Source organism: Electrophorus electricus, chromosome 12 (assembly GCF_041902795.1).
Source record: "Electrophorus electricus isolate QZ-2024a chromosome 12, ASM4190279v1, whole genome shotgun sequence".
In the NCBI taxonomy this organism is placed as follows: domain Eukaryota; kingdom Metazoa; phylum Chordata; class Actinopteri; order Gymnotiformes; family Gymnotidae; genus Electrophorus; species Electrophorus electricus.
The window spans coordinates 27,852,430-27,879,778 of NC_137508.1; the positions used below are offsets into that span (position 1 = coordinate 27,852,430).

The 27,349-nt window shown below is 49.7% G+C and overlaps 1 protein-coding gene across 3 annotated transcripts; it reads right to left on the minus strand.

Moving 5' to 3' along the window:
- Positions 1-337: 337 nt before the first annotated feature.
- On the minus strand, positions 338-27,294 carry coro2aa (coronin 2Aa). Of its 3 annotated transcripts, none has more exons than XM_027022756.3 (13): positions 26,788-27,294; positions 17,447-17,647; positions 8,851-8,967; positions 8,269-8,418; positions 7,906-8,085; positions 7,530-7,646; positions 6,997-7,101; positions 6,179-6,275; positions 5,599-5,711; positions 5,043-5,133; positions 4,191-4,501; positions 3,869-3,973; positions 338-2,613 (listed from the first exon to the last, which is right to left on the minus strand). In XM_027022756.3, the coding sequence occupies exons 1-13, from the start codon at positions 26,800-26,802 to the stop codon at positions 2,581-2,583; spliced, it is 1,635 nt and encodes a 544-aa protein (XP_026878557.2). In that variant the 5' UTR covers positions 26,803-27,294; the 3' UTR covers positions 338-2,580. The 3 variants fall into 3 exon arrangements, with proteins under 3 accessions (XP_026878557.2, XP_081581465.1, XP_081581466.1); XM_081725339.1 differs by lacking the exon at positions 26,788-27,294 and adding an exon at positions 17,796-17,929; XM_081725340.1 differs by lacking the exon at positions 26,788-27,294 and adding an exon at positions 17,796-17,929 and having other exon boundaries at positions 338-3,973.
- Positions 27,295-27,349: the final 55 nt, after the last annotated feature.

Below are 27,349 nucleotides of genomic sequence, written 5' to 3' on the forward strand. Positions count from 1 at the left end.
TCAACTGCTACTATCATTCACTAGTGACAGTATAGTATATTACGACATTTAACTATCAGCTGTGGTCTGAAACTGACCAGTGACCAATTTAAAAAAAAGGGTTGCTGATGTGGCACTACCAGTAAATAAGTGATTGTCCCTAATACAATTGACAGCAAATGTGGGTAGAATGAAGGCTTTTTCAATATGGTGGCTAGTGGATATTTTTTTTTGTCTGATTCAACTCATTAACAAATCATCAGTTGTTTAACAAGGTCTGCACTTCGCAGAGGATCTGACTGAGTGAGGTAGGAAATGTGTCACTAAACATCAGAAACAAATGCAAGAGGAAATGATATGACTGTACAATGCTCATTTTATTTGTGAATACACTGCATTTGGAAAGATACACAGAGATGACGGGTGTAGGATTTCCAAAACAAGGGTCATTTTTGAGAGATGACAGTGATGAGATAAGTCAGTGTTCTCCAGCACCTGGAGCAGAAGGAACAGGAGAGAAGGTCCAGGGAGATGGTATGATCTGCTCTCATCAGCTCACATGGCCTGGAGCACTCAGGGTGAGGCGTCAGATGCTTCAGAATGAGCGCACACATCCAGTCTCCTGATTTGGGCTTTTTTCTCATATTTGAGATTTGTAAGGAAAACAGTGTGATCTGATAATATCTGTTTCACTCTGAAAGTAAGTGATTTTCAATCATGCTCTCAGCTCAGGAATTGTGGATAGCAATGGTAGATTCAAGAAGCAACCTCAAATACGAGTTTGCAACTCTCACTTGCTGGCAAGATCTACGGAATTTTGATCTACCAGTCACTCACCATGGTTGTCACTAGACTATACGAGCAAACACAAAACCTTTAGAGAGAAGACTGCTGAGGCAGTTAGATACACCCTGCGTGTGTATGCGTGTGTGAGACCCAATAGAACCGAACACACCCTGATTCATTCTGGACCAGTGACTGGAACTGAATGGTTCTGACAGACCCTCACAATCTCACACATAGCATTTCATCCTCCGTACGGCCTGAATTATGTTCATACTGTAATGAAGACATGGACAGGTAGAAGACCAATATCCCTTGTATTAGAGACTCATTTATACTGTTAAACCCTGAAATACAAATTTAAATGGGTAACTGGTAATTAGTGAATGCTAACTGCATTATATAACCATATATTATATAATCTATAATATATATAAATGTATATATTCATTTATATGTATACATTCATTTATATGTATATATAAATACACACCTTTAAAATAGCACAAAGGATAGTGGGTCAGTGCAAAAATGACATCTGAATTGTAGGTCATGATCTATATATTAATCCAACCCATAATAAATTCTGGTATCGATATCAAAGGCCTGATAAGTGGGGAGAGAGGATATACAAACATGCTGTAATTTCCCCAAGTGCCTCTGAAGCTGCAGCAGTAGAGGCACCACAGTGTGCAACTTTATAGTGCAGTTTTAAACATAGTAAAGTTTTAGAAAGTAACTTTATCCAAAACTAAGAACCAGTGACATTTCCATTGATACTGCATGCATTTACAAACCAATATCTGAACAAAAACATTTTTTAAGCAATGTATGGCTCCCCCCACATGTGAAACTATGGGTTTGTGGGTGACGAATCAACAAAATTATTTATGTGCAGTTTTGCATGTGATCAGTGCAGGTGCAGACCAGCGCTGACGGAGCTCCGCTCACCCACACATGTGCTGCGCACAGATAAGCTGAGAGCATCAGACACCTCATGAATGTGCACATCTGAGTTAGATACATTTAAAGTCAGTGAACAACTTCCATCGTTGGTTTTTTTTTAGTACACCAGAAACCAACTTCTACCTTTTAGTATCAAAATTGTATTTGGAATGGAAAACATTGTTAGGACTGAATTAACTAACAGCATTGAATGTTAATTTAGGTCAGGCTTTCGTAAGGGAACGGTGTTGACTGAGGACAGGGGATGTTGTGGTTTCTATTAAACAGATGTGCATTTCTACTAAAAACAGATGCATTTGTACTAAAAACAGTTGTGCTACAATGTGTACTCTGCAATCTCAGTAGCATGGTCCTCTCAACCAGAGCCTGGGTCTGCCAACCCAATACCACCATAGTCTTACAATCATTTTAATTCTAAGGGAAAGAAATCACTTTAACCCTTTATTTACCCTCTCAAATTGATCCACATTCTCATATGCTTTGGAAAAATATAACTGACCTGAAAATGCCATCTGGAAACCCTATCCCAGAAGTGACGGGAATTTGAAGAACTCCCATTTTGCTGTTTGAGATCGATTGATAACACAACCCTGTCCAAGGAACAAGCTTGGCGAATCTAGCTGGACCCAGTGAGGAGAAGAGAGAATGAGGGTGTGGTTTCCACGGAGACCGGTGCTGGGCAACAGATGCAGCATCAGCAGGCAAACACGGGAACTTAGGCCACTCATTTTCCCCATTTTAAGCACCAGCCTTGGGAGAACACGTTGGCTGCTCTTGTACGGACGGTGGCAGGAGAAACGCATGTTGTCATTGAAGAGCCAGCCAATCAGGGAAAGAGCACAAAGTGAAACTTCAGGAGACACAGGATGGCTGTTGCTGGGTTCCCTGTTTCAGTCCACACAGTGCACAAGCAGAGATCAGTGTGTTAACACAGAGTCTCAAACTTACTGCATCTTTCTGCGTTAACCAGAGTAGTTTGCTTAGATTACAGACAATTTTTTTTATACTGTTATTATTTTTTTTTCGCCATCTTAAAAAAAGGAAGAAAAGCAAAAAGTAAATTAAACAATTGAAAGCGTGTGGGCCAGTGTCGTTTCCGCACAGACGCGAGTGTGCTTAAACAGCGTTCAGACCTAGTGGTAGCTCGAGGAGAAGCGCGCGAGAGCCTGACTGAGGCTTCAGTCCCTCTTGCTGTAAACACAACGACACAAAGAGTCTTCTGTTCTCACGCCCTCCCTGCTCCGCTAATAAAGGCTCCCTTTAGCGTCATACAGCATTTTAACTAGCAAACGGAATCTGGAAAAACACAAACATTCAATGTATTGTACAGTCAATGTATGAAGTCCCTTCTACCTCCACTGACATGTGCACACACGCTCACATGTGCACAAATATTCACATTCACTGTGTAAGGCAGGCACAATGTTTCTCTCCAAAACAAAAGGACATTTCAAAGAGGATCATTTGCAAAACAAAAACTTTGCATAGCACTGAGTCATAAAAATGAAACAAAATAACATGAGTAAAATAAACCTACATCTGTATTTGTACAGACATGATTTAGAGTTAGGGTTACGGTTTAGGGGTTTAGGATTTAGAGTTACGGTTTAGGATTTAAGGTTAGGGTTACGGTTTAGGGGTTTAGGATTTAGAGTTACGGTTTAGGGGTTAAGGATTTATTGTTAGGGTTACGGTTTTGGCGTTTAGGATTTAGAGTTAGGGTTACGGTTTAAGGGTTTAGGATTTAGGGTTAGGGTTACGGTTTAGGGGTTTAGGATTTAGGGTTAGGGTTACCGTTTAGGGGTTTAGGATTTAAGGTTAGAGTTACGGTTTTGGGGTTTAGGATTTAGAGTTAGGGTTACGGTTTAGGGGTTTAGGATTTAGGGTTAGGGTTACGGTTTAGGGGTTTAGGATTTAGGGTTAGGGTTTAGGGCCTATGAACTAGACTTGGCTCAGGTGGGTGTGGTCAGGAGAAGGTGGAGGAGCAGGTGGGGTAATGGGGAGTGTGTTGGGGGTATACAGTGTTGGGTGTGGGAAAAGTGGGGCTTTGGGTTTCCTAGTGCGTGTACACGCACACGCACGCACGCACGCACACACACACACACACGCACAATCAGCGGGAGCTCTGCGAGTTCCTCACGTTTTTGATCTCGAGCTCCAGCTGTTTTATCCGAACGTCCCTTTGGTTCAGAAGTTCACGGAGCCTCCGAATCTCCTCCTGCTGTTTATAGAAGACCTGCCGTAGCTGAACACACATGCACGCATGCGCACACACACACACATGGAAACAAGAATGTAATGCTTCTTAGAAAACATTTCTTTTATTATACTGAGAATGTTCCGAAAGAAAAAAAATTATGACTCAAACTACTTCCAAAATGAAATGTAGCTGTAAAAAACAAAATGAGTGTCCATGTGAGAATGTGTGTGAGAGACACTGTGTGTGTGTGTGTGTGTCAGACCTCATTCTCAGTTTTGGGAGGCGAGTTCTGTGTGAGGTCCTCGTGATTGTTGGCAGCTGTGGAAAGGGCACAGCTCCTGTCCTGACTCCTCTCTCTGGAGGAGGGGAGCAGTGAAGGGGAGACACCTGCTCCCTTGTGCTCCTCCTTCTGGGCGAAGCCGAGCTGCTCCTGGATGTAGGCGAGCTGGAGCAGACCAGGGCGGCTCTGGGAACGCCGCGTGTCCAGGGAAGCACTCAGTGATTTTCTGGACTCCAGGTGGTCTATGTACGTCTCCACCTTACTGCCTGGCCTGAGCGACATCAGCATGGGGCCTGGAAGGATGGAGAGAGAGACAGAAGTGCGTAGAAAGATAGAAAGGAGAAAGAGCAAGATGTTCTCATTATATGATTCAGTTGCTTCTAGCACCTTTGAATTAGCAGACAAAGCAGGACTTAGAATACTGGGAGGTGTGCCACCACCCACCCTCAGCAAGCGCTCAGATGTTTACTCGGGTGGAGGACTCGATTTGGACCAGAGCAGGACATGCCAAGCCCAACACACCCACCATGACTCCAGCTATGGCCCAGCACGCAACACACGTTCACTTTTTGTTCCTTATCGAACCCAAGAGCTGCACCCTGGCAGAAGCGTTTCAACGCAGAACCGTGCAGAACTGCAGACATGCCCTCCGCGCTTGGCTGCCAGGATGCGTTTGAATGGCTGCTATCAATAGTCTAAACACGGCATCATAGCTGTAAGTCACGATGACTCAGCTTCCGTGTAAGAGACAACAAATTTTGCTTGTAGCAAGTATGGAATGCTCTCGTGTGTGTGTGTGTGTGTGTGTGGGGGGGGGTGTATAGAGACTCTCACCTTTGTCCACTCCACTCAGCCACTCCTCGGCAGTCAGAGCTGGCTCCTTCCCGGCTGTCATGGGATAGATGTCCTCCTGATATGTCTCAGACTGCGAGAAGATGCCATACACTAGCCTCCACATCCTCTCACGTTAACAGTTCTAACTGTAAGGCCAAGCAGGCCATAGTGACAGTGAGAGGTGAAGGCAGAGCTGCAGGCAGAGCTCTTGTTGAGAGAGCTCTATGTGAGCGGGGGGGGGGGGGGGGGGGCTTTAACAGAGAGCAGGAACAAGAGCTAAAGAGGAAGCTGTAGGGATTAAGGCTGAAAGACCTGTAGTAGAGCTGTAATTAGAGCTGTAGTAGAGCTGTAATTAGAGCTGTAATTAGACCTGTAGTAGAGCTGTAATTAGACCTGTAGTAGAGCTGTAATTAGAGCTGTAATTAGAGCTGTAGTAGAGCTGTAATTAGAGCTGTAATTAGACCTGTAGTAGAGCTGTAATTAGAGCTGTAGTAGAGCTGTAATTAGAGCTGTAGTAGAGCTGTAATTAGAGCTGTAGTAGAGCTGTCTGTCTTACCCTGCGTGGTACAATCATGGACAGAGGTTCAATGAGACTCTTGATTGTCACCAGTCTATAGAACCTGAACACCTCACAGGAACACACATCCAGACCACGCTTTGGCATGACGCCTGACAAACACAAACACATACACACATAAATAAAACATACATTGTTATTTAACCAATACATCTTGTCCCATTATTATCCTGCTATTTCAAGAAGAAACAGGATAATTGTCAGGAATAAACTAGACATGATTTTACATTATCTGTGACTTTTACCATTTTCTAATGAGTTTTGTTGTTTTACTAAGAGGGAGTGAATGAATGAATGAATGAATAAATGAATGAGTGAGTGAGTGCCTTTTCCACCCAGAAGTTGAACTGTTACAGCAGCACCATGACAACAGGTGGACAGCCCTGGTTTGCTTGGGAATTGTATTATTCAAATACTGATGCAGGTAATTTGCATGACTGGTAGAAGTACAGGAGCAGCAGAGCAAACAGATAAACATATCGATGTGTGTGTGTGTGTGTGTGTGTGTGTATGAGTGTGTGTGTGTGTGTGTGTGTGTGTGTGTGTGTGTGTGACATACCCACTCCTTTCTGTGGAAGGATAGATCGATACTCAGTCAGATAGTGGACGTAGGGTTTCTCTGCGCTCACCTCATAGTATCTGATATTCCCATCACCCTACAGAGCACAGAGGAGACTGCAGATGAGACAACTATACCAATACAAACAACTGCACTTACACCTATACATGCACAAACAACTACACCCTGAAACAACTACACCTACACAAGCAGCTACATATACACAAACAACTACACCTACACAACTACACGCACCAAACAACTACATCTAGACAATGACACCCCTCTTTAAACAACTACAACTACCCATACAACTACACCTCCCCAACAGTTACACCCCCCCCAAACAGCTACATACACCTTTCTGCTGAATATTCCCATGAACAAACCACCTCAAATAAAAAAATATCGATTTTTTTTTGCTGTTGGTCTGTCAGAAATGAAATTGATATCAAGATGACATTTTTTTCTGTGTAAAACCAAAAATGGGCAAATGACTAAATAGTCAATGTAAATGTGAAAATCCAAGGGGTCTCTATAGTGTAGGATACAGAAACCAAACTGGGGACTCGCTGACGGCTCTGGGTGAGCAATTACATTTTAAAACTATAACCACTGTTTACATAATATTTGTAAAACAACGGGCACCAACACTCCCTCATATACCAGTCATAATGTGTTAGAGCATGTTATGCAGAGTGTGTCCACACACACACACACACACACACACACACACACACACACGCTCAGTACATACACTCAGTAGTATCACATGTTTCAGTGTCATAGTATTATATGCTGCAGTTTCAAATACTCACTTTTCCAGCTATATAAAGCATGTGTGTGTCAGGGTCATAGAAGGGAAACAACACACCAGAGGAACCATCCAGATCTTCTTGGAATGAAGGCTGAGAAAGGTCCTCCTGCATGTGCACACACATGCACACACACAGAAACACATACACACACCCACACAAACACATATACAAACACGCATGCACATAAACGCATGCACACGCACACATGCAAAGGCATGCACACGCAAACGCATGCACATGCGCGCGCACACACACGCACGCACACACACACGCGCACACACACACGCGCACGCACACACGCGCACGCACACGCACACACACAGAGGCTTAGGTCTTACCCCAAGTCTATTATCTGTAAAACTACACACTCAGAATGTACAGACAAGTCTCAGCTACAACCATCCCATCCCTGGAAAGGATGTAGGGGAAAAAGATGCTATACAACCATTCTATCAATAGAGGGCACTGTGCACTAAGCAAGCTGTGTGACACCATGTTGGGATTGTAGAGGAAGAAAGGCATATGGTGTTTACCTGGTCCCAGAGTGCAACCTGCCGATGGTTCCAGCAAGAACTTCCTGTGGACAGCAACATCTTCAGGTTCCCTAGGAACAGAACCTTACTGGCCCTGTGCGACTTACAGCTGGTTTCCTGAAGTAACACAGGGAGAATGAGATCTTAAAAAATACAAACAGAGCAAAACAGCTCAAAAAAAGCTCAGCCACTGGGTTAAGAAAGTGCAATTCTATTTGTTGGTGATATTCACTGAAAATGGAAACTTCTAAATCTGCTTTATAATACTGATATTTTACTGTTCTACCAGCAGAATGTCACTGTGACAGCAGAACGGTTGCATTATAACAGAGAGAATAACTCACATATCACAGGGCACTGGCTGAGTCTCACACACCTGTAGAAGGGTCCCTGTGCGCGGGTCGATGACACGAATCTTCTTGTCTTTACAGGAGGTTGCGAGGCGGCTGCCGTCTGTGTTGAAGGACATGGAGAGAACAACCTCGGGGTGAACACTTATCATCCTTACAGGATTCTTCACCACCTGCTCTGGAGTGTTCAGATTCCACACCATCACCTGGAAACATACACACACACAAGCACATGCATATAAGCACAGGCACGTAAATACACACACACACACACACACATTTCAGTACTATTTCACAATCCCTGTGTGCCCCCCCCCCCTTCTAGCAGTAACATATGAACTGCATCTCCAGTACAGCCAGTGTGGTGTGTGATGTGTGTACACGTGTACCTGATGGTCGTATCCTGTACTGAAGAGTACATTACTGGCTGTGGGGTGCCACTCTATTAGACCCACTCTGCGAGAGTGACCCTGTAGCTCTTTCCATGGAACCGTGATGTTCTTCAGCACACCATGCTTAGGGATGTCCCAGATTTTCACCTGGAGACACACGTGCACACACACATACACACACCTAGTCAATTGCAGTAATACAGCAGATGAGAAGGTTGATGACAGTGTCTAACCACTAAATATACACACTGGAAGCCTTCCAGTGACTGTGTCCTCCCACTGTGTCCCAGCTCTCTCTCAGTCTGTCTCTCTTTCTGTCTGTCTGTCTCTCCCTCTCTCTTTTCCCTACATCTCTGTCCTAGCCCTATGTCTCTCTATCCTGCACTCTGCACATTTAAACGTTGCATTTAAGGAATAACTGACTACACCAAGTTCAGGATTCAGTGGGGAAAAAAAAAAAAAAGAGAGAGAGTCCAAGTCTTTTGTTTCCATTAAATGCTACAGAAGGAGTCTGTGGGGTTTTGCATGTGATTCAGGACAATGTGGTGTGTGTTATTTAGACAGCGGACACGTACTGACCGTAGCATCCTCTGAACAGGACGCTATGCAGAAATCATTAAAGGGATTCCACTTGATGTCCAGGACGTTCCCGCGGTGTCCTGATACCTTTGGATGGTGTGGATCGACCTTTCCTGTCTGAAACACACACACACACACACACACACACACACACACGCAAAGGGCAACGGGTTAGAGGAAAGATTCCGCACTATTGCCACAGTATGCTGGATCGTGTGTGTGCATGGTGATCACACTGGCCTGATGGCAGCTAAGGAATGTATGCTGAGCATGTACAGAGGTGTGTGATGCTCAGGGGAAAAAGGTGTGGTGGAGTTCAATAGAACATTCACCATTACAGCAGTATGAACACACACACACACAATTCCCTGTTACGGCAGGGTGAACACACACTTCACCGTTACACCAGCACACAATGCTCAAACAGATAAAGACTAAACCACAAAGCAACTCCAGTCGTACACAGCACCTGAGACAGTCAGCTTTTTTCTTTCTCTCTCTCTCTCTCTCTCTCTCTCTCTCTCTCTCTCTCTCTCTCTCTCGTATGTCTGACTGGTTTCTAACAAGTCAGGGCAGAAGCAGCACTGTAGAATAATGCGCCAGCTACTCTGTTCATGGAAATCTTCCTGGGTTTTTTGAAGCCAAGCAATTGGAACAGAGTCGGTATGGGTATACAGCCAAGTCACGACCATAAATAAGGAAATAATCGTTAATTTGCCTCTCTGATTAAACTGTCAATTAGAACATGTTGGAGGTGTCCAAATTCCAGTCCAGGATTTTGTAATTACTGGTGGTCAAGTCATCTAACTGACTAGCAACTTTGTCATTTCACCTGACGCCTGGATAAGGAAAGATTGGAACCTCTGTAGTATCTGGACCTATGATTTCAATATTTATGTTCTATGACATAAATTGACTACTGGCAATTAAAAAATGCAGGATTGCAATTGAAGTGCTGGATTGGAGTTTGTGGACAGTAGTCAATTTCGCAATACTCAACATTTCAGTCAAGGTTGCACCAGAGCTTTCTGGAGACCCCAGAGGAAGCCCACGCAAACACAGGGAGAACATGGAAACTCCACCCAGATAAAGACTCAAACACATACTAACCACCAACCCACCCTGCTCCTGGAGAGCCATCGCTGTGCAGAGTTTACTACCAAGCCTGCTCCTGGAGATGTACTGAGCTACTACTACATGTACTACAGCTTTCTGCTCCAGCCACGTTCTCACTATGGTGAGGGAGTCGGAGAGCCTGGTGTGACAGCAGCAAGACATCCATCTCATTAGGGAGCAGCGGGCGAGCAGCAGAGCTGATGAATGGGAACTGATATTAAGCCACTGTGCATCATACACATTGTAAGAGATAGCAGAGGTACACACACACACACACACACACACACACACACACACACACACACCCACTACACCCCCACACCCACACACACACATACACACACACACACCCACTACACGCACCCCCACACACCCCCACTACACGCACCCCCACACGCCCCCACTACACACATACACACACCCACTACACGCACACCCCCCCACTACACACCCCCCCCACACACACACACACCCAATACACACACACACACACCCACCCACACACACCCACCACCCACACACACACACACCCCCCACACACACACCCACTACACACACACCCACTCCATGCACACGCACACACACACACTACACGCACACACATCCACACACACACACACCCACTACACACACCCACCCACCACACACACACAAACACACACACACACACACACACCCACTACACACACACAAACACACACACACACACCCACTACACGCACACACACACACACACCCCCACACCCCCACTACACGCGCACACACACCCACTACACGCACACCCCCCCACTACACACCCCCCCCCACACACACACACCCAATACACACACACACCCACCCACCCACACACACCCACCACCCACACACACACCCACTACACACACACACACACACACACACACACACCCCACACACACACCCACTACACACACCCACTCCATGCACACGCACACACACACACTACACGCACACACACCCACACACACACACCCCCACTACACACACACACACACACCCACTACACACACACACACACACACACACCCACTACACACACACACACACACACACCCACTACACACACAAACACACACACACACACCCACTACACACACACAAACACACACACACACACCCACTACACGCACACACACACCCACTACACGCACACACACCCCCACTACACGCGCACACACACACACACATACACACACCCACTACACACACAAACACACACACCCACTACACACACAAACACACACACACACACCCACTACACACACACAAACACACACACACCCACACCCCCACTACACGCGCACACACACACACATACACACACCCACTACACACACAAACCCACTACACACACACAAACACACACACACACCCACACCCCCACTACACGCGCACACACACACACATACACACACCCACTACACACACAAACCCACTACACACACACAAACACACACACCCCCACTACACGCACACACACACACACACACCCCCACTACACGCGCACACACACACACACACCCCCACTACACACACACACACCCCCACTACACACACACACCCCCACTACACGCACACCCCCACTACACGCACACACACACCCCCCCACTACACGCACACACACACACACACACCCCCACTACACGCACACACACACACACACACCCCCACTACACGCACACACACACGCACACACACCCCCACTACACGCACACACACCCCCACTACACGCACACACACACCCCCCCCACTACACACACGCACACACACCCACTACACGCACGCACACACACCCACTACACGCACGCACACACACACACACACACCCCCACTACACGCACACACACACACACACACCCCCACTACACGCACACACACACACACACACACACCCCCACTACACGCACACACACACACACACACACCCCCACTACACGCACACACACACACACCCCCACTACACGCACACACACACACACACACAAACAAACACCCCCACTACACGCACACACACACCCCCACTACACACACACACCCCCACACACACCCCCACTACACACACACACCCCCACTACACGCACACACACACCCCCACTACACGCACACGCACACCCCCACTACACGCACACACACACACACCCCCACTACACGCACACACACACACCTCCACTACACGCACACAAACACCCCCACTACACACACACCCCCACTACACGCACACCCCCACTACACGCACACACCCACTACATACACACGCACACCCCCACTACACGCACACACACACACACACCCACTACACGCACACACACACACACACACACACACACACACCCACTACACGCACACACCCCCACTACACGCACCCCCACACACCCCCACTACACACACCCACTACACACCCACACACACACACACTACACACACACCCACACACACACACACACACACACACACACCCACTACACACCCACACACACACACACTACACACACACCCACACACACACTACACACACTACACACACCCCCACTACACGCACCCCCACACACCCCCACTACACACACACACACACACACCGACTACACGCACACCCCCCCCACTACACCCCCCCCACACACCCACCCACCCACCACCCACACACCCACTACACACACCCACCCACCCACACACACACCCACTACACACACACACCCACACACCCCCCCACACACACACCCCCACTACACGCACCCACACACACACACACACACCCACACACACACACACAAACACACACCCCCACTACACGCACACACACACCCCCACTACACCCCCACACACCCCCACTACACGCACACGCACACCCCCACTACACGCACACACACACACACCCCCACTACACGCACACACACACACCCCCACACACACACACCCCCACTACACGCACACGCACACCCCCACTACACGCACACACACACACACCCCCACTACACGCACACACACACACCCCCACACACACACACCCCCACTACACGCACACACAAACACCCCCACTACACGCACACACACACACACCCCCACTACACGCACACACACCCCCACTACACGCACACACCCCCCCACTACACGCACACACACCCCCACTACACGCACACACACACCCCCCCACTACACGCACACACACCCCCACTACACGCACACACACACACCCCCACCCCCACTACACGCACACACACACCCCCACTACACGCACACACACACACACCCCCACTACACGCACACACACACACACCCCCACTACACGCACACACACACACACCCCCACTACACGCACACACACACACACCCCCACTACACGCACACACACACACACCCCCACTACACGCACACACACCCCCACTACACGCACACACCCCCCCACTACACGCACACACACCCCCACTACACGCACACACACACCCCCCCACTACACGCACACCCCCACTACACGCACACCCCCACTACACGCACACCCCCACTACACGCACATGCACACCCCCACTACACGCACACACACACACACCCCCCACACACACACACCCCCACTACACGCACAACCCCACTACACGCACACGCGCACACACACACACACAAACAAACACCCCCACTACACGCGCACACACACACCCCCACTACATGCACACAAACACAAACACCCCCACTACACGCACACACCCCCACTACACACACACGCACACACCCCCACTACACGCACACGCACACACCCCCACTACACGCACACGCACACACCCACACAAACACCCCCACTACACACACACCCCCACCCCCACTACACGTACACACACACACACACCCACTACACGTACACACACACCCCCACCCCCACTACACGTACACACACACACACCCCCACTACACCCACACACACACACCCCCACTACACCCACACGCACACACCCCCACTACACACACACACCCCCACACACACCCCCACTACACGCACACACACAGCCCCACTACACGCACACGCACACCCCCACTACACGCACACACACACACACACACACCCCCACTACACGCACACACACACACCTCCACTACACGCACACAAACACCCCCACTACACACACACCCCCACTACACGCACACCCCCACTACACGCACACCCCCACTACACGCACACACCCACTACATACACACGCACACCCCCACTACACGCACACACACACACACACCCACTACACGCACACACACACACACACACACACACACACCCACTACACGCACACACCCCCACTACACGCACCCCCACACAACCCCACTACACACACACACACACACACACACACCCACTACACGCACACCCCCCCCACTACACCCCCCCCACACACACACCCACTACACACACACACACACACACACACACACCCACTACACACCCACACACACACACACTACACACACCCACACACACACTACACACACTACACACACCCCCACTACACGCACCCCCACACACCCCCACTACACACACACACACACACACCGACTACACGCACACCCCCCCCACTACACCCCCCCCACACACCCACCCACCCACCACCCACACACCCACTACACACACCCACCCACCCACACACACACCCACTACACACACACACACACACACCCCCACTACACGCACCCACACACACACACCCCCACTACACGCACCCACACACACACACCCCCACTACACGCACCCACACACACACACACACACCCACACACACACACACAAACACACACCCCCACTACACGCACACACACACCCCCACTACACCCCCACACACCCCCACTACACGCACACGCACACCCCCACTACACGCACACACACACACACCCCCACTACACGCACACACACACACCCCCACACACACACACCCCCACTACACGCACACGCACACCCCCACTACACGCACACACACACACACCCCCACTACACGCACACACACACACCCCCACACACACACACCCCCACTACACGCACACACAAACACCCCCACTACACGCACACACACACACACCCACTACACGCACACGCACACACACCCCCACTACACGCACACGCACACACACCCCCACTACACGCACACGCACGCACACACACCCCCACTACACGCACACACACCCCCACTACACGCACACACACACCCCCACTACACGCACACACACACCCCCACTACACGCACACCCCCACTACACGCACACACACACACACCCCCACTACACGCACACACACACACCCCCACTACACGCACACACCCCCCCACTACACGCACACACCCCCCCACTACACGCACACACCCCCCCACTACACGCACACACCCCCACTACACGCACACACACACCCCCCCACTACACGCACACCCCCACTACACGCACCCCCCCACTACACGCACACCCCCACTACACGCACACACACACACCCCCACACACACACACCCCCACTACACACACACACAAACACCCCCACTACACGCACACGCACACACCCCCCCACTACACGCACACGCACACACACCCCCACTACACGCACACGCACGCACACACACCCCCACTACACGCACACACACCCCCACTACACGCACACACACCCCCACTACACGCACACACACACCCCCACTACACGCACACACACACCCCCACTACACGCACACACACACCCCCACTACACGCACACCCCCACTACACGCACACCCCCACTACACGCACACACACACACACCCCCACTACACGCACACACACACACCCCCACTACACGCACACACCCCCCCACTACACGCACACACCCCCCCACTACACGCACACACACCCCCACTACACGCACACACACACCCCCCCACTACACGCACACCCCCACTACACGCACCCCCCCACTACACGCACACCCCCACTACACGCACACCCCCACTACACGCACATGCACACCCCCACTACACGCACACGCACAACCCCACTACACGCACACGCGCACACACACACACACAAACAAACACCCCCACTACACGCGCACACACACACCCCCACTACATGCACACAAACACAAACACCCCCACTACACGCACACACCCCCACTACACGCACACGCACACACCCCCACTACACGCACACGCACACACCCACACAAACACCCCCACTACACACACACCCCCACCCCCACTACACGTACACACACACACACACCCACTACACGTACACACACACCCCCACCCCCACTACACGTACACACACCCCCACTACACCCACACACACACACACCCCCACTACACCCACACGCACACACCCCCACTACACGCACACGCACACACCCCCACTACACGCACACACACACACGCACACACACCCCCACTACACGCACACACACACACACCCACCCCCACTACACACACACACACACACCCACCCCCACTACACACACACACCGCCACTACACACACACACACACACACACCCCCACACACACACACACACTACACCCCCCACACACACACCCACACACCCCCCACTACACACACACACACACACACACACACACTACACACACACACCCCCCACTACACACACCCCCACTACACACACCCCCACTACACACACACACACACACCCACTACACACACACACACACACACACACACACACACACTACACACACACACAGCCATGCAGCCTGTGATGTCACCTGGAGGCGTGCCTGGCACGGCAGTTAGGATGAAGTCATGAACCATGGGCAAGATAACACAGCACCCCACATGCCCTGTGGGAAAACCCCAGCACAAGACTGGACAAGAAACACACCCGGCATGACCTGACACCAGGGGGCTAGGGGGTGGGGCAGACAGAGCGCAGTATGTGTGTGTGCGCGCGTGTGTGTGCGTGTGTGCCGCAGTCTAGGAGCTGTAGCATTGAAACTGGAGGCAGAAACTGACTCAAAGGCCAGCGCAACTACTACCATGTAGCTGAACAATGGCTTCACACGCACACAAGTGCACGAACATATACACGCACACACACACACACACACATACACACACACACACACACACACACACACAAGCATGCACATGTTCAGGCCAATTTGTTGACACGGTCACAGACGGAGGACGAGAAAAGGACAGGAGGACAACAATCTTCAAGACACACCATTTACAGACTGGATTGTTTTTTTGGGTCCTGTGTGTTTGTGTTGTAAGAACTCCAGCCCCTCCACCCCCCACGTGCTGTGCCCGCCTGCCTGCCTGCCTGCCCCTGGCGGTGGTGTGGGAGGGTGGTGCCCGCCTGCCTGCCTGCCCCTGGCGGTGGTGTAGCCCTGGGTATCCCCTGTCCTGAAGAACACACGGAAGGTTCCAGTGGGAACCAGAGCACACACTGAGCATGGACCACACACTCCACGCCCCTCCCCCACTTTTTCAATGAGCCAAAAACTGTGAGGAGCACAACTTACATGATTGATGGAGAGGACGATGAAGGCTCCGCCCCCGGCACATTCAGTGATGACGGCGATGAAGCGTGGATTGACAGAGCAGAAGTGGTTGTCATGGACACTGCGTGTTATTGGTACACCATCGTAGCAGTTCTCCTTGGTGGCAGCTTTTCCAAAGACGTGACGGAACTTTGAACTTCGGTACTGTGGACGCCATGTCATCTACAGCAGAACAGAGCAGAACCAGGTCAGACCAGAGCAGAACCCAGTCTGAACAGAGCAGAACCCAGTCCAAATTCATATAGATTCATATAGACATACAAACATAGCCATCACTAAAACCAGAGAAACACCCACTCCCAGTACCTACATGCCCAACACACTGCAACAGTCGCATTAGGTGGGATATTGAAGTCCCGCCTTACACAGAGTGAGAGGACACGTCTGTCCTGCACGTCTCCGAGCATGAGACGGGGCTCTGCTACACAAACACCCCGCATGTGCCAGCGCAAGCAGAAATGAAACCGGGAAAACCAGTCGTGTTGTAAAGAAGCGTCACTGAGGATACTGCACTCTCAGCACAGGGTGGCAGGTGTGTAAACACACAACCAGATCAGCTCACATCACATCACACCCACGTCTGCTCCAACTGAATACTGAAATTCACAGTGTGTGTGTGCGCGTGTGTGTATGTCGTGTCACAGAGTGCATCATGGTTTCCTCAGAGGGTAGGAGTGGGTTCCAACCCCCCCTCCCCTCACATGGGTCTGGTTTCAGGTGTGTAGCCTCACTGCATTAATAAGTAATCAATCTCTGGAAAGGAGGTAGACCATGGAGCAGGTATGCGCATGAGGGTGGAGCCAGTACCAGTGGGTGTGGCCTAAAGCCTGTGGGGGAGTGGCCCAGTTCCAAGAGGTGAGGTGACCATCATAGCTGTACACTGGGACTCTGGATAGCAAAAATCACAAAATAACTGCAGTTAAATAAGGAAAAATGTTCTGTGATTTAAGCATCTAGAACTGAGCTACCATGCCCACAACGTAATAATTTGAACTTTCAGAATCTAATGGTGTAGACTAGGTGTGTCAGACTCCTTGATCAGAGGATCTAGGCACTGCAGAGATTACGGTTCACCTTTATTTATAAAACGGATAGTTCTGGTCCTAAAATCTGATTGGCTGAGCTGTGTCGTAAACCCGAAATCCTCAGTATAATCACTAACAATGACAGGACTCTATTAATGCCCCAGGCTCGTAAATCATTAAACTTGTTGTGTCCACTGAATAGACTAATCTTTACTGTTGTGTTGCTTAGCAACAAAAACTTGTTAGCAAACTACACAGAAGAACTTCTGAATATTTTCAATAAATGTTTGAATATTTTGAATACATTTTTGAATATTTTGAATACATTTTTGAATATTTTGAATATGGTTAATAATAAAACGACATTTTGCTTTGTGTCTTGCCAATAATAAAATTGCTGTGACTCATGGCCCCTTGTGCATTATTGCTTTACTAACAAATGTAACAGTGATCTGTAGGACAGGAAGGACACTAAATATTAGAGTACTGTGGCCCTCTAAGACCTGAGCTTGACCTCTGACCCGAGCCCTGGTTTACAACACACAATTTCACATAGACCAAATGTTAGTTTCCAGCACTGCCTTATCCCCTCAGCTCTGTTCACCCTCTCACTCCCTGTGCGGCTGGTTTCTTTCCAAGCTGTTCAGGTTCTGCTGCTGGAATTCACAGAAACTGGAGAGTATCAGCTCAGAGGAGATACCAGGAGGTGTGGAGAGATGCGCTGGTATTCCCTTCACCCCCCTGCTGGATGTGCACAGAGCAGCACACTGCAGTCAGACCTCCCAGTCCCCAGGGGCTGAGTGAAACCTCCTTACTGAGAACTTCAGAAAAGGGTGTGTGTGTCTGTGTGTGTGTGTGTGCACGCGTGCGTGTGCGTGTGCGCGTGTGTGTGTGCTGATCATATCTGTACACAGCAGTGGAACAGGCCTGACAAGAACACATCATCTCCTGCTATCAAATCTCCCAAGGACAATGAGCAAACGCAAGAAATGCAAGCAGATCACCTTCAGAATGGCACCATCTTATCTTATTATTAACAAGGGGAGGGAAGACACACACACACAAACACACGCACAGACACACACAGAGATGGCCATTTAGTCAGATACAGCCTAGGCAAAAACAGTGGCATTCTTTTTCAACAGCACATTCAAACAACTTCATCTTGGAATTCCATTGGTGTTAAACGTGAAGCACCTCGGTTATCTTCTGTAAGACCTGCACCTCCTATAAAGGCTCTTCATCCAAAAATCCAACCAGCCCTGTTTTTTTCAAAATTAAGAATGTCGCAGACAGTCTTCTGTGCAAAAATACTCGAGAGAGATGTGTGTGCGCTTAGTGTGGTCTTACAAACAGTAGTGGGGGCAGGACGGGACATCAGTTCACAATGATAAAACCATGCCGACTTAAACAAAGTCGACTTAAACAAACTTAAACGACTAACTTTAAACATTTAACGACTTTTAACTTTAACTTTAAACGACTTAAACAAAGCAGCTCCATAACACTGGGCTGCTGCATCTGCTCTGCATCTATCAGAGGAACAGAGAGGCGGTGAGCACAGATCCAATGCGGAACAAACGCACATGACAGTCGCAATATGAGACTACGGGTTCACACTACATCTCCAACTCATCTGTATCTCATAGAGAGACAGAGAAAGAGAGAGAGAGAGAGAGAGAGAGACTTACTCTAGATTCTGAGATTGAGAGTCATCCTCTTTGCTGAACGCACTTAATGCTTTTTTGTGTGTTCGTGTACATGCCACTGTGTGTGAGTTTGTGCAAGGACTCATTGGGTTGAGTAGTCGTCTCGTGTGTTTATAAGATCCTCATGAGAAACGTGAAACTGGGGGGTATCCAGGAAAACCTACAATGACGGAGATTGCTGTCCCACTCACACACACACACTCACACTCTCAGCGAGTTTACAGAAGTAACACACTGCCCTCGGGAAAATAAGATGGTGCCCTAAAGATATTTCCCTCAGTCTAACAGAATTTCTTGCCCGTCAGAACACCCAAAAGGTAAAATGACAGATTAAATGAGAGAATCCAAGTTCTATTCTCATCTCAGATAACAAATCAGGGAAGTGGATATGGAGAAAACACACTGGACACAATGATAAAACTCTGTCCAATCAGAACAAAGAATTAACTGGAGCCGTTTAACTGCAGAAGTGTTGATTAACCATTAGCAGAGTGAAGTGTTAAGGCAAAGTGGCAAATAATACCAGTGAACTCTGACTCCATCACATGTACATCCATCACACACACACTGTAGCCATATCTGATGTGTTTTTGATCATATACACGTGCATTACAGTTCAGTTCGCTGGACTGATAAGGGGTGATAAAACTCAGAAATAACCCTTCCTGAAAATCACCACCATGGGAGAATTCCCGACCCTTAGCTCTCATCCCAGTTTTTTGGATCAAGTCTTTCCTAGTTTTCCCAGTCTTATACCTGTGGTGTGCAAGGTCACCCTAAACAGATTTGTGAGTAACGTTTCATCACAGGTGTAGCCTCCATCTTTGGAGCGTGCCCTGTCCTGCAGTGAAGGGCCTTGGAACCCTAACCCTACCCCCCCGCCACACACACACACACACACACACACAATGGGCCCCCCCCCCGGCAAGACAGGGACACAGCAGAGGGCGTGTGTGTGTGCGCCCAGCTCAGACATGAACACCTGCTCTAAGGCTTCTCTCCTGCTGAAGCCTGTCCCACCTCACCCCCCCCCCCCACACACACACACACAGGCAGATGGGTGCACTGGTTATCACCACACATCAGCAAGATTTATATAACTGCAGTGCAGGCTGTGAATGTGTGTGTGTGTGCACGCGAGATACTACCCACAGATACTGACGGTTAAGCATATACACACTCAATAACTGACGAAATTCAGACACATACACATTTCCTTAGAAACACAAGCATGCACATACTTCTACACACGCACGCACACACGCACAAACTACGAATGCACATTTCAATCAGTGGTCAGAGTCCAGCATCCTGTCTGGCTGAGACCTGATAAGAACAAAAGATTGTCTGAAGTTTTCTTCACCTTATCGGCATGTTTATCACAGACACAAGCTCTGCTCCACCATGGATGACTCTTAAGAGGAAGCAATTTTAGCCCTTTTCTCTAAAACCCAAGGAATTATGGAAAGACATGTGCAAGTGCACACACACACACACACACACAAAATAACTGTGATTTGATATTATGGGATCAGTGTTTCCAGTAAGGCCGTGTCTGAGGTGACTGCCAGTCGGATCAGTTCCGTCTCAGGAGTGAAGGACTCTCCTTCTCCTTGCCTGCCGCAGCCGGGCTGTGCTAGGAGACAAGGCAGGACGCCCCGCGGGACAGGTAACAGTGCGGGACAGGGCGTCCCGTGGGTGAACCAGGACGTTACTCCACTCATCACCATCTTCATTAGGTTTCACACAAAACTAAAACCTGTAGTTCAGCAGCAAAGCAGCTTTCAAAGACCAAATAACTGAAATGACTGTGGTGATGCGACAGGGTAAGGTTTCATTTCCTGGGGAGTGACGTCTTCTTTTTGATCCGTCACGGTGACTTGTGCCGCAGCTTTGGTTCATGGCACTTCTGCAGTGAAAGAGCACCAAACACAGACACGGCAATGGCCACGATGGTCTGGATTGCTCTCACGGCTGTCTGCCTCGCACTCAGTAGCGCTTTGTTTCTTAACACCTCTAACTGGCACCGTTCCAGAAACCCAATGAAGTTTCAAGTAAAAACTTTTGAGTCAGGCAGACAGAAGCATCCGCAAGCCACGTGGAGGGTGTCCACACTCCTCACACATCACCCGGTGAGGCCATGTGCATACGGGGGCAGGACAGGGCGGCACGGCAGCAGGGATGACAGCCTCACATCGATCCCCACCCCCCCAAACCAAATCATAGACTTGGAGCTCAGGGCACGGAGCTTTCCGGAAGGCTGCAGGGGCAGATTACAGGCCTGCAGCAAAACACCCCTGATTGTGGGAAAAAGGCACCGTCTGCTGAGAGAGCAGGAAAAGAGGTGTAATTAGGTCACACATTATCTCTTCTGATAAGCAGGTAAGGCAGTGGTCTGATTGTGGAACACCTGGTCATGGAGTCTGGTCTCAGCACACTGGGACTGTGCGCGCCTGCTGGGGGGGAGGGAGGTTCCAGGGTGTCGGCGGGAGAGACAGATCGGCCATTAGAAGGCTTTGTGGTCTCTTTCACATGCAAGGCTCCAGATCCGCAGGTTTCGGAGGAACAGAAAATGTGAGAGCCACGTATCGCGTGGCAGAGCAGGCAGGTGTGGATGTTTCACCTGAAAACGCCTACAGGTGTGACCCGCCATTAAAGGGGCAATGCAGGACATTCAACACCTGGGGCCAGTTGGATTGTGCTAGCATTCCACTCCACAGTTAGAGTGCCGTGGTCTGGAGAGCCGTGGTCCGGAGCCACGGCAGGCTCACAACAGGTCTCTCTGTCCACACCTTAATTAAAACCTGCTTACAAACCACAACCACACCCTGACTCAGGATTTGTAAGTTAAATCTCTGACGTCACGGTAACCTCTCGGTCTACTGATGATAACACCACCAGTGTGAACACAGAAGACTGGCCTACGCGTGTGGGTGGGACCACACGCAACACCTCAGTGTTCATGACTCGGAGAGCTCACCCGCCACTCTGGAGGCAGAGTAGCTTCGCTACACATTTGCATTGTCCACTTTTCCACAATCGGTCCCACCCTATGTTACTTTGCTAAACAAACAGGCTGTTTACAGAACAGCCTTTAGCATTAGAGGATGAAGCAAACACTGGGAGAACCACACACACAGACACACACACACACACACACACACACAACGTCTCACAGCCCACCAATGGAAACAAGCGTGAAGTGGAAGGAAGTCCCCAGTCCAACAGTACACTCCCCTGATCAGATGGAGAAGAAAACAGCACCATACTCCGAGTTCACTTCTTCACGCTTGTTCACTTTTGCTCACTCCTGCCTCGCTTGCTGAATCACGAGGCAGCCTGCAGAGCTCAGAACCAAACTACTGGACTAAACCGACACAGCAGTGTTTAGACAGAAACCAGAAGTTACACTGAAACATTCAAGACAAGCTTAACTTAAAACTTCCTGCCTTGAAGCTACACCAGTTTAAGATAAACCAGTATCAGCAAACTACTGCCATTTCCTCTCATAACAAATCCTACACCATTTATTACTACAGGCCACGATTCCCATCAGCAGGTGATGAAGGGAGAACGGCCGCGCCAGTAAGACAAGGAAACCCGACACTAAATCAATCCCATCAATGCCTTACAGTAGGACAGTCAGGGAGAGGAGGGGTTTAGTGCCTCCAAGTCCTGCACTCATCACGCATATGAAGCCATTACAACACCAGGCTGCTAATGGTAAAAGCAGAGTGCCTTAACATACACACACACACACACACAGAATAACAGATGGGGTTTCCCTTGCTGACCCATTGGGGTGTTTTAAACGCATCAGCAGTGACTGAAGATGCGGAGATGGTCACTTTATGAAACTGCTGAATCATGGTTTCTTTCTGCAGTCTTTGATGACTCAGTTCTGCTTAGACGTCTACCAGAGATTAGTTTTGTCTGGAAACAGTGTGCCACCATTGTGTGCAGGAGTGTGTGGGAGAGTGTGTGTGTGTGTGTGTGTGTGTGTGTGTGTGTTAAATCCCATCTCTCTGCCCTCTTCATATAATCCTTATGTGAGGAAACTGGTGCTGATATTTGAGATTTTCTTACTACACATTACATCTGCCCCACCCCCCAGCTAATGAGCAAAGTATTACGCGCTCGCGCTCTCTCTCTCTCTCTCTCTCACACACACACACACACAGTGAAGACTGTGAGGGAGTCTAGTATATGTAGTTGACCTTGTTGTATAACATCATTCTGCATGATGAAACACAAATGGGGGCTTTGCAGGTGATTCAAAGTGAACACATGTCGGAGAACATGCACACAGAGGTCAGTATCTCAGGGCTAACAGACCTCCTCATCTGCCCTCACTCCACTAAGACATAAAGCCATCTGTTTATACGCTACTGTTCTGCCCCAAGCCATCTCATAATAGTCTAAACCAACAACAGAAGGACCATGACAGTTTACAACAACAACAACAACAACAACAGGAGTGAGGTTTCATCTTCCAAGGGTGGGCTGCTCGGTTTCTTTTATAAGAAACCACGTCCAGGTGAGATGTTTGTCTCACAATTGCCCCCGCAGGCCAGGACAGGCCCTGTAAATCAGAGCACCCTGTGAGGTTGCCATAGAAGTCTGAGGTAAGTGGGTAGGGGGAGGGGACATGGTGAAGTCACCATCTCACACACACACACACACACACACACACACACACACACACACACACACACACACACACACACACAGCAAGAGAAGCGGGCAGGGAGAAGACACACTTCACCACTCAAAAATGCACTTACGCATAGGAGATACAAACGAGCTACAGGTGAGTCTGGGTAGTGTTGTGTGTGTGTGTGTGTGTGTGTGTGTGTCTGTATACTGATGTTCCTTCCAGGCACATAGCAGTGCCCTCCAGGAGGCGTACACTAGCCCAGGGTTTGCTGACTGGGAAACACCCTGGGGCTCCGGAGCTACTGAGGACAGACCTCGGAGACAGAGACTCCAAACACGTTACACAATCAGCTGCCATGATGGCTTCTTCCTGCCGATTGCAACACTCCATGACTGAGGTCTGGACGGGCGGTTTTCTGCTGGTTTCTTGCCCACGCAATATGCACAGGCTACGTCTAACACAGTAACACAGACAGAGCTAACAGGCGCCGCTACAACACTGTCTATTCAGAAGCCTGCCGAGAGGTCAGGAAGGGGCAGGCTGGGGTCGATTAGGGCGAGAGAACTAGGGGGTCCAAGGACATGTTTGCACATGGCCACGCCTCCTGCACCTCCACGCTGCCGCACCTGCAGGACTTTGATACCTGGCAACCGCCACAAAGCTACAGCACCATCCCAACACTCTCTCTCTCTCTCTCTCTGTGTGTGTCTCTGTCTGTTCCTCATTCTCTCCTTCATTCTCTTTCATCTTCACACTTGTGCAACCTCTCGGTTTTTCTGTCATCTGGCAGAACCGCAGGGCACAGACCCATGACCCGGCTGGAACTCAACGGGGAGAAGATGACGTCACACCGTTTAAACAGTCGCGGATTAATAACAGGGTTTAAATGAAAGTGTAGGGTTTAGAGTGGAGTGTGAGAGTAGTGCGGCATGGGAGTTTGGATTGAAGTTTAAACGAGTGCTGAAGGAAAACTTCACTGGCAACAAATCTTCTCAATCTCAGCGCTTGCTTGAATACAGCACTGATGCAGAGAGACGTTTTACTCCTCTGCTCTGTAATGAAGCAGAGATTAGGCTGCTGCTCTCCGTGACTAGTGAAGACGTTGACTGCGGGAAGTTGACACGTGCGCATCCGTCTTCTGCTCGCTTAAGAAGCGCCTCACCGACGGGACCATAACACTTCTGCACACCTCTACTGTGCTTAGCGACACGCCAGGCTTCACTTTAGTTTCAGATGGCAGGCACAAAAATTGTAACAATAAACAAATACAATGCAAATGTGCACTGCGTACCTCACGCTCTCCCATTCCCGAAACACGCGTACACATTAGATGGAGTGAGCAAGGCAGTCTAACAAACGGCTTCACCCGTTTCTCCTGTGTAGGAAAGCTGCATTTGGTGTTGGCCAGGATCCTTTACACGACACGCGTTATAGGTATAAGTAGACTTTCTGAGTGGCCTTTCATGCCAAACGCACACACACGCACCAGATGAACGCGTTCCTCTGACTACAGCCGCCGGCCGTAACGTTACACCAGGCGCGTAATGGGCGATATGTGCTTGACGTTCTTCTGCATTCAGCACATCCCATCAGTCAGTAGAAGCTGGAAAATAAAGCTGCTGGTCTTAAACACGTTTTTATCTGAAATGAGAATAAATGAGTTTACCAGCTCTTGCAAGTGACAAGAAAGTGATAGACTAGGCCACCTAAATAACACCAGCGATAGTTTTAGGCCGGGAAATATGGAAATATGTTCCCAGGTGCTCAAAATAGCTCATATGCACTAAGCAGCGGAAGCGGACACGCGGTTGGGATCAAAATAAAGAACCTGAATGTAAGCAGAGTCGCTACACGAGCCGCCTACATCTACCTCTCGCGCGGAGTCGCGAGCCGCATACACGCGCCTCTTACCTTTGTATTGGTCATGCAATATGAAGACAGGTGACGGGATGAGCCCCTCGCGCTCTCTGAAGCGGGCGGTCTTGATCAGTGTCTCAGCGGTGTGTCCTGCTCAGAGTAACGTATCGCGCATGCATGAGTCCTGGGTGCAGGTTGTCTGGGGCGAAAAGCGCCGAAAAACGCACACGAAAAAAAAAAAAAAATCGCAAATAGTCAGCGGTAGGGCGAGGATATCACGTATGACTCGGTGCCGAACTGAAGGCGGGCGGCGAGTGGCGGAGGCGCTGCGGTAGTGGAGGGGTGGGGAGAGGAGGAGTCCCTCTGCGCTCCTGTAACCCTACACGCCCTGCGCGTCTTTTGTCTTGCTAAGCGCATACCAGTCCCCTGAGAGCTCCGTGGACAGTTTACCAGCCGGGACCCCCCCGCGCTGACGCAGGATCCACGCGCGTGGCTGTCCGCGGGGCACGGACTCGAGGACAAGCGGCTACTTTATTACGCAGCCTACGCGTGACCTCCACATGCCTCGTCTGCCCGACGCACACGATGGCACGACGTGGACAATGTTACTTTTATT